Raw genomic sequence first — 15779 nt, 5'->3', positions numbered from 1 at the left:
CACGCTCAGAAACACAGAAACCCAAAATAACCAGAAACACACATAAGGCAGAATCACTTCACCCAGATACTAATATGCACTTGTAGAAGGAATCACAACCCCACCCACCCGCCACAACACAGGTTCACAGAATGTCACGAAGACCCATACACATACACAGAATGACACTGTGCACACACTCGTGTGCACGCACACACACACACACAGATACACAGAATCAGAAAGTAACATGGGGCTGGTGCGGTGGCTCAAGCCTATAATCCTAGAACTTTGGGAGGTTGAGGCAGGAGGATCGCTTAAACCCAGGAGTTTGAGACCAGCCTGGGCAACATGGTAAGGCTCTGTCTCTACAAAAAAATGAAAATAATTAGCTGGGCCTCGTGGCATGCACCTGTAGTCCCAGCTACCGGGAAGGGTGAGATGGGAGGATTGCTTGAGCCCAGGAGGCTGCAGTGAGCCGTGATCACACCACTGCACTCCAGCTTGGGTGAGATAGTGAGACCCTGTCTCAAAAGAAAGAAAGAAAGGGCCTGGCATGGTGGCTCATGCCTGCAATCCCAGCACTTTGGGAGGCCGAGGCAGGCAGATCACCTGAGTTCAGGAGTTCGAGACCAGCCTGACCAACGTGGTGAAACCCCGTCTCTATTAAAAACACAAAAATTAGCTGGGTGTGGTGGCACATGCCTGAAATCCCAGCTACTTGGGAGACTGAGGCAGGAGAATCGCTTGAACCTGGGTAGTGGAGGTTGCAGTGAGCAGAGATTGTGCCACTGCACTCCAGCCTGGGCAACAGATTGAGACTCCAAGAAAAAAAAAAAAAGAAAAGAAAGAGGGAGAGTAGAAGGAAGGGAGGAAGGAAAAAAAAAGACACTCAGCCACACTCCCAGAGGAGATCCAAAAGATGAGTCAACACGCAGAGCTCTGGTGCCTACCAAGGTGAGGTCTTTATGGTGTATAGAGATTGGTGAGTTTCAGAGCCAGTGTGGCCAGTCTAGTCCCTCCCCTTTCCCTAGCCCAGCACAATTCCCTCCATTGAGGGCCCGCATCACCTCCAGAGGGAGGAGGGAGGGGTCAGACCCCCCCATAGCACCAATCTGGATAGGCCACTCTCTGACAAAACAGAGCGAGCAGTGCCTTCCACAAACGGGGTAAATGGGGCTAAGAAGAGGGGAGGCCTTTTCCTGTGGGAGACCAAGAGTAGCACCATTTGTAGAAAGAAAGCTGGGGGGTAAGGGAGGCACATAGATGGTGGCAGACAGCTGAGGGGTCCTGGCTTCTCTCCCCACCTGGCAATATGCAGACAGCACCGTGCCTGTGCATGTGCCTGTGCGGCTGGAGAAGTCTTCAGATTGCAAACCACCCAAGGGGTGAGGGAGCCCCAGGTGCCCCAAACATGTGGGGTAAAGTCAAGGTAAGTGCATGTCTGGAGGGCTGGGGTGGGAAGTGGAGGGGGTTCTGGGGCACAGAGATTGTAGGCAATGAGAATGGAGAGGCATGAAGTCCAGAAGCAGCACAGCCTAGAGGGTAGGGATCTAGAATGGAAGACTTAAGACTGAAAGAAGGAATTGGGTAAGTTCAGTGGGGTGGGAAGCCCAGAATAGATTTAGGAGGCTGGGGTCTGGAATTAGGGAGTTGAGGTTATAAGATTCAGAACCAGAGGAATCTTTAGGGAAAAGTCTAGATTCCAGAATCAGAAGCATTTGGAGGCTGAATTATAGAATCAGAGGAATTTGGATCTGAAATCAAAGGCAGTTGGAAGCTGTGAGGCTTAGAAGCAGAGGAATTTATAGAATAAAGCATAGAATTAGAAAAAACCTGGCTGGGCTCAGTGGCTCATGCCTGTAGTCCCAGCACTTTGGTGAGGCCAAGGAGGGAGAATTGCTTGAGCTCAGTAGTTCGCGACCAGCCTGGGCAACATGGCGAAACCCCATCTCTATTTTTTTTTTTTTAACAACAAAAAAAAGGAAAAACAAAAGCCTAAAATCTGAATTCTAGAACCAGAGAGATTTGGGAACCATAAGATCTAGAATCAGAAGGAGTTGAGGGTGGTAAGATCTAAAACCAGAGAAATGTATAAGGCAAAGTCTAAAATCAGAAGATATTTGAAGGCTGAATTCTAGACCCAGGGTAATTTGGAGTCAGATCTTGAGTGAGGAGGAGCTGGAAATGATGAAGTCTAGAGCCAAGGGAACTTACAGAATGAGGTCTAGAATCAGAAGGCACTTGTAAGTCAGTTCTAGAACCAGAGAAACAGCAGATCACCAGATCTTGAATCAGAGGACCCTGGAGGTGGCACCTTCTAGAAGTTGTGTAGTCTGGAACTAGTGAGTGGTACAGGTCATGAGGTTCAGAATCTAGGAGAACTAGAGCATCGTCTGGTTCTAGAAGAACTGGTTATTATAAGATAAGGACAGGGTCGGGCACGGTGGCTTATGCCTGTAATCCCAGCACTTTGGGAGGCTGAGGTGGGTGGATCATCTGAGGTCAAGAGTTCAAGACCAGGCCCTCCAACTTGGCAAAACCCTGTCTCTACTAAAAAATACACAAAGGTAGCCGGATGTGGTGGTGGGCTCCTGTAATCCCAGCAATTTAGGAGGCTGAGGCAGGAGAATCGCTTGAACCAGGAGGCGGAGGTTGCAGTGAGCCTAGATGGCGCCACTATACTCCAGCCTGGGCGACAGAGAGACTCCATCTCAAAAAAGAAAAAAAAAAAAAAAAAAGAAGAAAAAAAAGATAAACACATCAAACTCTCTGTACTTGTTTTTGATGAGAGAAAATGAGTCTTGGTTATAGAGAACTGCAGAAGAATAAGCTGAGCCTGATAAGGTCTAAAACAAAAGTGATTTAGAAATTAAGAAGTCTGGCCAGGCATGCTGGCTCACTCCTGTAATTTCAGCACTTTGGGAGGCTGAGGCGGGTGGATCAGTTGAGGTCGGGAGTTCAAGACCAGCCTGGCCAACATGGTGAAACACTGTCTCTACTAAAACTTAGCTGGGCATGGTGGCACACGCCTGTAATCCCAGCTATTTGGGAAGCTGAGGCCCAAGAATCGCTTGAACCCAGGAGGTGGAGGCTGCAGTGAGCCGAGATTGAGCCACTGTACTCCAGCCCGGGTGACAGAGTGGGACTCTGTCTCAAAAAAAAAAAAAAAGAGAGAGAGATTAAGAGGTCTGGATTTGGAACCAAATGTATTACCGATCAGGAGAACTGGAACCAACAGGAAGCTTGGAGTTGTGGGGTCCAGAACCAGAGGAAATCACTGAATATAAGATCTGGAACCAGAGGGAGTTGGAGGGTGTGAGATCTAAAACAAGAGGGATTAATTTATAGGAAGAGGTCTAGAACCAGAGGAAGTTAGTGAATTCTAGAACCAAAAGAATCTGGTAGTCATAGACTATAGAGCCAGAGGGAGTTAGAGGCCCAGAACCAGACAATTTTTGGGGATCGTAAGGTTTGAAAACAGGCAGAATGAGAGGCTGGTGAGGTCCAGAACTAGAAAGAGCTGAAGACGGTGAAATTTGAAGCAGAGGGATTTGGAGAAAGTGAGTTCTAGCCGGGTGCAGTGGCTCACGCCTATAATCCCAGCACTTTGGAAGGCTGAGGCAGGTGGAGCACTTGAGGTCAGGAGTTCGAGACCAGACTGGACAACGTGGTGAAACCCCATCTCTACTAAACATACAAAAATTAGCCGGGCAATGTGGCACATGCCTGTAGTCCCGGCTATTTGGGAAGTTGAGGCAGGAGAATCACTTGAACCCAGGGCGCGGAGGCTGCAGTAAGCTGAAATCGCGCCACTGCACTCCAGCCTGGGTGACAGAGCAAGACTCTGTCAAAAAAAAAGAAGAAGAAGAGGAAGAGGAGGAGGAGGAAGAGGAAGAGAAGGAAGAGGAAGAAGGAAGAAGAAGGTGATCTAAAGCAGACCACACTGGAGGTTGTGTGGTCTAGAACCAGTGCAGGTGAGAGGTTATACAGTCTGGAACTGGAGCAGGTTGGAGGTTGCATAGTTTGGAAGCAGAGGAACTGGGAGGCTGCCCCTGAAGTAGGAGGACCATGAATGAAGTCAGTGTCCAGGCAAAGCTGGGGGCGGCAGGAAGCCCAGAGCGCAAGGGGCAGGCAGAGCTGGCGGGCAGCTTGGGGTCTTTGGCCTCAATCGGAAGTCACTGGGGGTGAGGTCTGGCCCAGAGCCTCCCCGCACTGACACCTGAGGAGGGGGAAGATCAGAGTCCCACATTCTTACAGACCCCAGGCAATTCATCATGATTAAAAACCATATCATAAAATTGACAAAAATAAAAATAATAATACAAGAAGGATAGAAGGAAACGTGATCACGTTGACCCGTGGATCATTGTTCTCCCCAGAACCTGGAAACACAGATATGACCCCCCCAACCCTCCCCACCCCTGATTCCCCAAAATAAAGCCAAGAGAGGCAGAGAAAGGGATAATGAGGTAACCAAGTATTGAGAACCCCAAGAGAAATCCTGAGAGGAGGAGGAGGGGGCCAGGGACCACCTCCCAGAGGTCACTGAGCTGAGACCACCCCAGAGAGCCCCCAGATTGGGAGCAGGCAGAGGGGTGAGGGCTGAGGTAGGCCCGAGGTGGGCAGGGGGCACATAGAGGAGAGAGGGTCCCCTCTCCTGGCGCCCCCATCCTGTGCGTTGGCTGCCGGCGTGGAGTGTGGTTGAGGTCCTTTCGGGGGGAGGAGAAGGCAGATGGGGAGAGGAGCCGGCTCAGTCAGCCTGGGCTGAGCCTGCCCTTGGCTGGAAGGGGCCCCCGGGCTGGGTAGTGTCCTCGTCTGAGTACGGAGAGAGCAGTGAGGGGCGCAGGCCTGCAAAGATGAAAGATAAATGATAAATGAAAGGTAAAAGACGAAAGATAAATCACAGGACAACCATAACCCCAATGTCAGGAATAATGTTTAAAATCTTAAGGAAATTGAACACTCGAACAAAGGATTTTTAGTAATTTTACTTTTGCGCAGAGGGGTGCCTCTTTGGCTAGTTCATGAGAGCACACTGGAACAAAGGGGCACAAGAGCCTTTATTTTTGACACAAGTCTTGTTTTTGTACTTTTTTTTTATTGGCTGGGGTCGGGTTATACAATTTAAACTAATTTCGGTTGGCTAAACATTTGATTTTTTTTTAGATAAGGTGGACACGTAAAAGAAAGCAGAGAGGAAAGGGGAAGGGGTGTCTGTGATGAGTTAGAAAGTTAGTCCTTTTTTTAAATAAGGAAAGGAATGTGAGCTGGTATTGATAACGCCTGGTATTGTGGCGTGTCTGGGCATTTAACAAAGGCAAAAAGGAAAAAAGGAGAAGAAGGGAAAAAGGTGGGGGGTACTATGAATTAAAGAATAAAAGATTGATCGGGTTATTTGAAGAGAAACCTCATCATATCCCACACCAACCCGTCTCCCCTTCCTGGCAGTTAAAAGCCTGGGTGGTGAGGCAAGCCTGTCTGGATTCAAACGGCAGTGACGTCTTGGGCACGTTCTGCTCTCTGAACCTCTCTGGGGTGTTCAGGGCTGCGGTGAAGAACCCGAGTCCAGAGTCAGATGCTGCCCTAGTTTGAATCCAGGCATTGCTATTTACTTGCTCTGTGACCTGGGGCAGGTGGCTTCATCTCTCTGTGCCTCAGTTCCCTCATCTGTAAGATGGGCTAATAACAGCACCTCCCTCTTGATTTACTCCTCTGTTGTGAGGAATAAATGAGTAAATCCATGGAAGGTGTTTTGAACCATAACTAGTACTGGTGAGAAAGCAGTTAAGTCAGCTGTTGTTACTTGGGAAACCAGGATACTCACACATACTTCATTTATGAGAGTTTATTCATTCAAAACATATTTACTGTCAGGCGTGGTGGTTCATACCAGTAATCCCAGCACTTTGGGAGGCCAAGGCAGGTGGATCGCTTGAACTCAGGAGTTCAAGACCAGCCTGGGCAACATGGTGAAACCTTGTCTCTACAAAACATATAAACATCAGCCAGGCATGATGGCACATAGCTGTAGTCCCAGCTACTTGTGGGAGCTGAAGTAGGAGGATCACTTGAGCCCAGGAGGTCGAGGCTGCGGTGAGCCGTGTTTGTGCCACTGCACTCCAGACTGGGTGACAAAGTGAAAACCTATCTCAGAAAAAACAAAAAACCCAACACGTTTACTGAGCACCTACTTTGTGTCAGGCACTGTGCCAGGTGCTAGAGACACAGCAGTGACCAGGATGGATGAATCTCCCTGCCCTTATGGGACCGACACTCCAGTGAGAAGTGCCAATTGGATCAGGTGCATACAGGATTTAGCACAAAGCTAGGCACAGTGCGAGTGCGTGAATCTTAGCTCCTCATTCACAAATATGTGCCGAGAACTTCCTCTGTGCTTAGCCACCGCCCACCCATGTGCACAAAGAAGAGAACAGCAGGGACCCAGACAGCCCTGGCCCCTGCCCTTGAAGGTCTCATACCCAAAGGAGAAGACAGACAGTCATCAAATGATGACACAAAGGCCTGTGTAATTATGGAGTGTTATAAACCATGAGCATATGAAGTTAGGCAGGGCTTTGTGTAAGGAGGAATATTTGGTTTGAGATCTAAAGGATGTGGTAACATGGCAAAGAACAGAGGGAAAAGTATTCCAGGCAGAAGGATCAGGATAGGCAAAGGCCCTGAGGCAGCCTCCTCAAGCAAGGCGACTTCAAAGCCATCACAATGCCCCACTGAGGCTCCATGCAGTCAACCCTCACCTTTCTCTCCTCTCTGCTTCAGCTACATTGGCCTTGCTTTTCCCCAAATAAGACAGAGACAGCCAGGCACAATCTCAGCACTTTGGGAGGCTGAGGCAGGAGGATCACTTGAGCCCAGGAGTTTGAGACCAGCCTGAGCAACATAGCAAGACCTCTTTCTCTACAAAAATTAAAAAATTAGCCAGACGTGATGAAGCGCACTTGTAGTCCCGGCTACTCAGGAGACTGAGATGGGAGGATCGCTTGAGCCCAGGAGTTCAAGGCTGCAGTGAGCTGTGATTGCACCACTGTGCTCCAGCCTGGGCAACAGAGCAAGACCCACCCTGTCCCCCCACCCCCCAAAAAAGTTAGATACAGTCCCCACCTAAGGGTCTTTGCACTTGCTGTTCTCTCTGCCTGGGACACTCTTCCCCCCGATATCGTCAGGACTCACTCCAGGTCTTTGCTCAGCTATCACCTTCTCAATGAAACCACCCTGATCATACTGTTTAAAACTGAAACCCCCCTACTCCAAACCTTTTTCCTTGCATGCATTATTTCCCCGTTACACTTATTTTCATCTCCCACTCTTTTTTGTTCATTTTTTTATATTTATATTTTTATTTTTTGAGACAGAGTCTTGCTGTGTTGCCCAGGCTGCAGTGCAATGGCGTGATCTCAGCTCACTGCAACCTCTGCCTCCTGGGCTCAAGTGATTCTCCTGTCTCAGCCTCCCGAGTAGTTGGGATTACAGGCACCTGCCAGCGTGCCTGGCTAATTTTTGTATTTTTAGTAGAGACAGGGTTTCACCATGTTGGCCAGGCTGGTCTTGAACTCCTCACCTCAGGTGGTCTGCCTGCCTCAGCCTCCCAAAGTGCTAGGATTCCAGGCATGAGCCACTGCACCTGGCCTGTTTGTTTAGAGACAGGGGCCTGGTGTGGTGGCTCACGCCTGTAATCCCAGCACTTTGGGAAACTGAGATGAGTGGATCGCTTGAGCTCAGGAGTTCAAGACCAGCCTGGGCAACGTGGTGAAATTCTGTCTCTACTAAACACACAAACACACACACGCACACAAACACACAAAGTCGAGTGTGCTGGTGCCCACCTGCAGTCCCAGCTACTTGGGAGGCTGAGGTGGGAGGATCGCTTGAGCCCGGGGACACAGAGGCTGCAGTGAGCTGACAGTGCACCACTGCACTCCAGCCTGAGTGACAGAGCGAGACCTTTCTCAAAAAAAAAGAGAAAGCCTGTAATCCCAGCACTCTGGGAGGCCAAGGTGGGTGGATCATGAGGTTAGGAGATTGAGACCATCCTGGCTAACATGGTGAAACCCTGTCTCTACTAAAAATACAAAAAATTTGCCGGGCGAGGTGGCGGGCGCCTGTAGTCCCAGTTACTCGGGAGGCTGAGGCCAGAGAATGGCGTGAACCTGGGGGCAGAGCCTGCAGTGAGCCAAGATCGCACAGCTGCACTCCAGCCTGGGTGGCAGAGCGAGACTCTGTCTCAAAAAAAAAAAAAAAAAAAAAGAGAGAGAGAGAGAAAGAAAATAAAAATGTGAAAATAAATAAATAGAGACAGGATCTCGCCCTGTCACCCAGGTTGGAGTACAGTGGTGCAGTCACAGCTCACTGCAGCCTCGAACTCCTGGGCTTAAGCAATCCTCCCGTCTCAGCCTCCCAAGTAACTAGGACAACAGGTGCATGCCACCACACCCACCAGGTTTTTAAAAATTTTTTGTAGAGATGGGGTCTTGCCATGTTTCCCAGGCTGGTCTCGAACCCCTGGTCTCAAGTGATCCTCCCCTCCATAGCCTCCCAAAACACTGTGATTACAGGCATGAAACACCCTGCCCTCTTGCACTCTTTTTTATTTGAGACAGGGTCTCGCTGTGTTGCCCAGACTGGAATGCAGTGGCACCATCATAGCTCACTGCAGCCTTGAACTCCCAGGCTCAAGTGACCCTCCCACCTCAGCCTCCAGAGTAGCTGGAACTATAGGCATGCACCACCATGCCCAGCCAATTAAAAAATTTTTTTTAGGCTGGGTGCAGTGGCTCACACCTGTAATTCCAGCACATTGGGAGGTCAAGGCAGGCAGATCACCTGAGGTCAGGAGTTCGAGACCAGCCTGGCCAACATGGCGAAACCCCATCTCTACTAAAAATACAAAAATTAGCCAGGTGTGGTGGCACACACCTGTGATCCCAGCTACTTGGGAGGCTGAGGCAGGAGAACCGCTTGAACCTGGGAGGCGGAGGTTGCAGTGAGCCGAGATCATGCCACTGCACTCCAGCCTGGGCGACAGAGTGAGACTTCATCTCAAAAAATAATTAAATAAATAAATAAATAAATGTGATCATAGGCGTGCAGGCTCCAGAGACCTAGGCTCGGGCTTCCACCCCAAAGGGCAGCCTTGGAGAGCCCCTGCCTCCCTTAGGGGCTCTCTCCTCCACAGTGCCCATGAGAAGAGAGAAGAGACAGGAGCTGCTGTTTCCACCAAGGTCACCTCCAAGCACTGACAGTCCCCCAGCACCTTTGGAATGGCTCCATCCCTCTCGCACCTCCCGGGGGAGAAGGTGCTCTGGGGCTCTGGATATCCAGGTTGCTACTCACCCAGGGGCTCATTCAGGTTCAGGAGTGGGGTGCTGGGGTCCTGCAGGCTCCCTGGGGCTGGTCCTCCTGTCAGAAGGAAACTCTGTGGGAGAGAGACAAAGCCACCACCATCATCATTATCATCATTAGTATCCAAGGAACAGCCGGGCGTGGTGACTGTAATCCCAGCACTTTGGGGGGCCGAGACCAGAGGATTGGGAGGATCACTTAAGCCCAAACGTTTGAGACCAGCCTGGGCAAGATAGTGAGATCTCGTCTCTACAAAAATTTAAAAATTAGCTGGGTGTGGTGGCATGTGCCTGTAATCTTAGTTACTTAGGAGGCTGAGGTGAGAGGATCCCTTGAGACCAGGAGGCTGAGGTTGCAGTGAGCTATGATCGTGTCACTGCATTCCAGTCTGGGTGAGAGACCCTATCTCTAATGAAAATAAAAATAAAAATAAAATAAAAATAAGGGCAAGTGCAGTGGCTCATGCCTGTAATTCTAGTGCTTTTGGAAGGCCAAGGTAGGAGGATCACCTGAGGTCAGGAGTTTGAGATCAGCCTGGGCAACATAACGAGACCCTATCTCTACAAAAAATTTAAAAAATGAAATAAGCTGGGCATGGCGGCTCATGCCTGTAATCCCAGCACTTTGGGAGGCTGAGATGGGTGGATCATTCGAGGTCAGGAGTTCGAGACCAGCCTGGCCAACATGGTGAAACTCCATCTCTACTAAAAATACAAAAATTAGCAGGGTGTGGTTGCGCATGTCTGTAATCCCAGCTACTTGGGAGGCGGAGGTAGAATTGCTTCAACCTGGGAGGAGGAGGTTGTAGTGAGCCAAGATCGTGTCACTGCACTCTAGCCTGGTAGACAGAGTGAGACTCCATCTCAAAAAAGAAAGAAAAGAGGCCGGGTGCGGTGGCTCACGCCTGTAATCCCAGCACTTTGGGAGGCTGAGTCGGGCAGATCACGAGGTCAGGAGACCGAGACCATCCTGGATAACACGGTGAAACCTTGCCTCTACTAAAAATACAAAAAAATAACCGGGCGTGGTGGCAGCTGCCTGTGGTCCCAGCTACTCGGGAGGCTGAGGCAGGAGAATGGCGTGAACCCGGGAGATGGAGTTTGCAGTGAGCCGAGATCGCGCCACTGCTGCACTCCAGCCTGGGCGACAGAGTGAGACTCTGTCTCAAAAAAAAAAAAAAAAAAAAAAAGAAAGAAAAGAAAGGAAAGGAAAAGAAAAGAAAAAGAAAGGAAGGAAAAAAATATATATCCAAAGAAAAGATGGTGCAGTAGTTAAGGGCTGCTGGGGTCCAGTGGCCACCCATTTGTGGTGTGACTTTGGGTCAGTCCCTGTCCAGTCATCCTACTTGTGTTCCTCCAGAGCCTCATTCCCCCTTCTCCTTCTTTCTTCACCCGAGGACCTGTACACAGAGACCGTGACAGCGTGCAACTTTGCTCCGTGTGTTCCTGTTGGTTAGCTCACGGGAGACACCAGCAGGTAGGGTATTTATTCGTCTCTGTGAGTTGGCGGTGTCCCTCCATGGAAGGTTTCAGCCCTCATTAGCTGGACTCCACTCGCTGCAGGATCCGGTGACCACCCCGCCCTGCACCTTCAGGCCAGGGCTGATGCCCACTTCCCATGCTGTGCCCCAAGGTACTGCACCAGGCTTGCTGATTTCCCTACACTATGTTAACACCTTTTTCAACAGTCCTGTTATTAAATTCTCCTCAACACTCCCTCTGAGTGTGCTGCCTTTCCTGTGCAGACTCTGATACAGTTGTTTAACTTCTTCTGTGTAAGTGTGTATAACAGTAACAAGAACATTTCAATAGTAGTTGTGGGGATTAAATAAGTTAATCATGCAAGGAATTTAGTGCAGTCAGTGTCTGGCACATGGTAGGCACTTAATAAGTGTAAGCTGTTATATATGTATATACACATATATACATATATATACACACATATATACATATATAGAGAGAGAGAGAGGTTTTTTTTTTTTTTCTGAGAGGGAGTTTCACCCTGTCCTCCAGGCAGGAGTGCAATGGCGCGATCTCGGCTCACTGCAACCTCTGCCTCCAGAGTTCAAGCAATTCTTGTGCCTTAGCCTTCCGAGTAGCTGGCACTATAGGTGCGCACCTACACCCGGCTAACGTTTGTATTTTTAGTAGAGACAGGGTTTCACCATGTTGGCCAGGCTGGTCTTGAACTCCAGACTTCAAGTGATTATCCCGCCTCATCCTCCCAAAGTGCTGGGATTACAGGCGTGAGGCATTATGTCTGGCCTGTAAACTGTTATATTATCAACCACATCTCATATTCAAACAACCCTTTGCAGAGTGAAGAACCAGGGCACTGCTGTAAGCACTAGGGGGCCATGAAAGGTCCTAGAGGGAGGCCTTGCAGAAGTGACATAGTCCAGGCTGGCTTTTTTATTTTTATTTTTTTGAGACAGCATCTTGTGCTGTCATCTAGGCTGGAGTGCAGTGGCACGATCATGGCTCACTACAGCCTTGACCTCCCAGGCTCAGGTGATCCTTTCACTGCAGCCTCCTGAGTAGCTGGGACTACAGGCACATGCCACCACACCCGCTTAAATTTTAATTTTTTTTTTTTTTTTTGTACAGACAGCATCTTACTATGTTGCCCAGGCTGGTCTCGAACTCCTGGGCTCAAGTGATCCTCCTGCCTTGGCTTTCCAAAGTGCTGGGATTACAGGTGGGAACCACTGCACCTGGCCCAGGCTTTTGAAAAGGGTATTGTGGTTGCTGTTGTGCAGAATGAATAGCTGGAGAGACTGGAGGAGGGACACTGCGGGGAGGCTGCTTTTGTTTGTTTGTTTAGATGGAGTTTTGCTCTTTGTCACCCAGGCTGGAGTGCAGCGGCAGGATCTCAGCTCACTGCAATGTCCGCCTCCCGGGTTCAAGCAGTTCTCCTGTCTTAGCCTCCAGAGTAGCCGGGATTACAGGCGCCTGCCACCATGCCTGGCTAATTTTTGTATTTTTAGTAGAGACGGGGTTTCACCATGTTGGCCAGGCTGGTCTCGAACTCCTGACCTCAGGTGATCCACCCACCTCGGCCTCCCAAAGTGCTAGGAATATAGGCGTGAGCCACCGTGCCCGGCCCTTTGGTTTGTTTTTGTACACCATTTATGGTCAGCCCACTGAGTGTCAGCTAAGGGCCTAATTTCCTTTAATCCTCATGGCAGTCCCGTGAGATGTAACTATTCCCACTTTCTGGATGAGGCAACTGAGGCTCCACGTGGTGACGTCACCTGCCCAAGGTCAGGTGGCAGTTACTGGGTGGCAGACCTGGGACTTGAACCCAGGTCAGTCTGATTCTAGTGTCTGCACTTTGAACTCTGCACTAGTAATCCAAGGCCAAGACCTGTTCTAGTTTGGGGAGGGGGTCCCATGGGAGCAGAGAAGATCCCTGCAGATACCAGCCACATGCCATTTCTCCCCTTAGCCTGCTTAATTTTTCCTTCTTTGCACTTATTGCCTTTTTTTTTTTTTTTTTTTTTTTTTTTTGAGACGGAGTTTCGCTCTTGTTGCCTAGACTGGACTGCAGTGGCACGATCTCAGCTCACTGCAATCTTCTGTTCCCAGGTTCAAATGATTCTCCTGCCTCAGCCTCCTGAGTAGCTGGGATTACAGGCATGTGCCACCATGCCCGGCTAATTTTGTATTTTTAGTAGAGACGGGGTATCTCCATGTTGGCCAGGCTGGTCTCAAACTCCCGACCTCAGGTGATCCACCTGCCTCGGCCTCCCAAAGTGTTGGGATCACATGCGTGAGCAACTGCGCCCAGCTGACTTACTGCCATCTTACATGTATTTGCAGAGTTTTGTTTTTTTTTTTTTTTTTGACAAGGTCCCATTCTGTCGCTCATGCTGGGGTGCAGTGGCGCAATCTCAGTTCACTGCAGAGGTTTTTAATACCCATTAGTGAAACCAGAAGATCAGGCTTTAGTCTCAGCTGGCCCACTGACTTTCTGTATGACCCTCAACCAGCCCCTGCCCCTCTCTGGTTTCCTATCTATAAAACAGTAGGTTTAAGCCAGCTAGGTAATGAGGGCCAGAGAATCCCATTAATCCCCCAACACACCAGGCTGAGGGGAAACAGCAGAAAGTTTTCGTGTTCTGGGCTGGGGGACCTTTTGGGAGGTCTCACTCCCAGCAGCTCCACTCCCTCGTCCTCGTCCTCTGAGCTCTGGGCCAGGGTCCTGGAGGAAAACAGGCAAGAATCTCAGGACACAGCAAACCTGGGCAAGTGTGGATAACAGTGTAAGCAGGTGATGAGCATTCGTTCACTCCCCTGAGCACCTATTTATTCCTTTAGTCATACACCCACCAGTCCATCCATCCATCCACCAATCCATCTTCTCATTTACCCAATGATCCATCACCCACCCACCCAAACAACCTCCATCCATTTATCCTTCCATTCATCCACCTAGTTGTCCTTTATCTATCCATCCATCCTTCCACCCATCCATCCATCTGCCATCCATCCACCATCTGTCTGCCAGCCATCCACCATCCATCCATCCATCCATCCCTCCATCCATCCATTGATCCACCCATCCATCCATCTGCCATCCATCTGCCATCCACCATCCATCCATCCATTAATCCATTGATTCATCCATCCATCCATCTGCCATCCATCTGCCAACCATCCACCATCCATCCATCCATCCATCCACCATCCAGGCATCCATCCATTAATCCATTGATTAATCCATCCACCCATCCATCCACCATCCATCCACCATCCATCTGCCATCCATCCACCATCCATCCAACTATCCATCCATTCATCCCTCCATCCCTCCATCCATCCATTGATCCATCCATCCATCCACCATCTATCCTTCCTTTCAGCCACCCATCAATCCGTTGACCTATCCATCAATCCTTCTGTCTACCCAGACATCCATCATTCATCCATCCATCCATCCACACATACACACATACATACATACACCCTTTCACCTACACATCCATCCATCTGTCCTTCCATCGACCTATGCATCCATCCACCTGTCCACCCATTAAAGTGCCAACTATATTCATTAATAATTCCCTCCCTCCCTCATTTAATAAGTATTTATCAGGTACCCACTTTATAGCCAGTACCAAGCTGGGAGCCTTGGGAGATACCAAGATGTATCCATAAGGATAAGACCACTCTGGATTCGAAATGAGCACATGCTTGCAATTTAGTTCTAGACAGTTTCTTTTCTTTTTTCCTTTCCTTCCCTTCCTCCCTCCCTCCTTCCCTTCCTTCCTTCTTCTTTCCTTCCTCCCTTCCTTCCTCTCTCTTCACTCTCTCTATCTTTTTTTTTTTTTTTTCTTGATAGGGTCTCACCGTTGCCCAGGCTGGAGTGCAGTGGCACAAGCACAGCTCACTGCAGCCTCGATCTCCTGGGCTCAAGAGATCCTCCCACCTCAGCCTCCCAAGTAGCTAGGACTACAGGCATGCACACCACACCCAGCTTAGATAGTTTCTCTGACACTGCGGCAATGCTTCTAAACTCTGACAAAAATTGTCACCAGATCAGATATAATTATGTTCAAAAGGAGAGAGCCCTGGTTGACAGGTGGGATTTGGATAAACAGTGAGAGCAGTGGAGGGCACTCCAGAAGGGGTGTACAGCCTAGGCAAAGGCATAGAGATTGGCACAAACTTGGCATGTGCTGGGCCCACCGAGGTCCTGGCTGGAGCAGAGATCAGGGTTAGAGAAATGGTGAGGGATGAGGCTGAAGCTGGAGGCAGGGGCAAGACGGGGTGAGGGGATGCTGCCTTGATGTCCCCCCTTTACTGTGGCTCACCTCTTCCGAGCCCCAGCCATGGGAGAGGATGCTGAGGGATCCCCTCTGGAAGGGCTGGAGCAGCTCAGCCGGGGGTCACTCCCCCAGCGGGGCAGCAGGGAGGGCTCAAGGGCTGGAGGTGACAGGCCATGGAAGCTCCGAGCACGGGGCCGGGGGACAGCCCCCAGAGGTCTGTGGTAGGCCCTGGGTAGCTGCTCGCTGGCGTTGAGCTGGAAGTCATCATCCATGGAGATGTAGGGGGCCAGCATCTCCAAATCCAGAGCATCGGCATCCTGCGGAGGGCAGGAGGGAGGTAAGAGGATGAGCCTTGGACTTGGGTGGACCTTGGCTGAAGTCCCAGCACCATCACTTCTGAGTTCTGTGCCTGTGGTCAACAGTCTGAGCTTCAGTTTCCTCATCTGTAAAATGGGTATAAGGACTCCCTGAAGAACATGTTAGAGAAATCCTAAACTGGGTCAGAAGCATGGTAGCTCACACCTGTAATCCCAGAGCTTTTAGGAGGCTGAGTCGGGAGCATCACTTGAGGATAGAAATTAGAGACCAGTCTGGGTAACATAGTGAGACCCCCACCTACACAAAAAAGGAAAAAAATTAGCCAGGTATGGTGGCCCATGCCTGTAGT

The 15779-nt window shown here is 49.8% G+C and overlaps 1 protein-coding gene across 12 annotated transcripts in view; it reads right to left on the bottom strand.

The window, feature by feature from the left end:
• Positions 1-920: 920 nt before the first annotated feature.
• The window catches only part of HIF3A (hypoxia inducible factor 3 subunit alpha), an 82894-nt gene continuing 68035 nt past the window's right edge, over positions 921-15779 (bottom strand). For 5 of the 12 annotated variants that reach the window (XM_063600421.1, XM_034946873.3, XM_024926765.4 and 2 more), the window contains 4 exons: positions 15158-15555; positions 13428-13545; positions 9334-9415; positions 921-4830 (listed from right to left, as the gene is read on the bottom strand). In XM_063600421.1, the coding sequence (XP_063456491.1) occupies positions 4733-4830; positions 9334-9415; positions 13428-13545; positions 15158-15555 (696 nt within the window). In that variant the 3' untranslated portion in view covers positions 921-4732. The other 7 variants (XM_003817493.6, XM_055103325.2, XM_057300561.2 and 4 more) reach the window with 5 other exon arrangements.

This window comes from Pan paniscus, chromosome 20 (genome assembly GCF_029289425.2).
Source record: "Pan paniscus chromosome 20, NHGRI_mPanPan1-v2.0_pri, whole genome shotgun sequence".
NCBI classification, from domain to species: Eukaryota; Metazoa; Chordata; class Mammalia; order Primates; family Hominidae; genus Pan; species Pan paniscus.
Note: the sequence above shows the minus strand (reverse complement) of the source record. Positions and strands in the feature narration are given on the sequence as shown.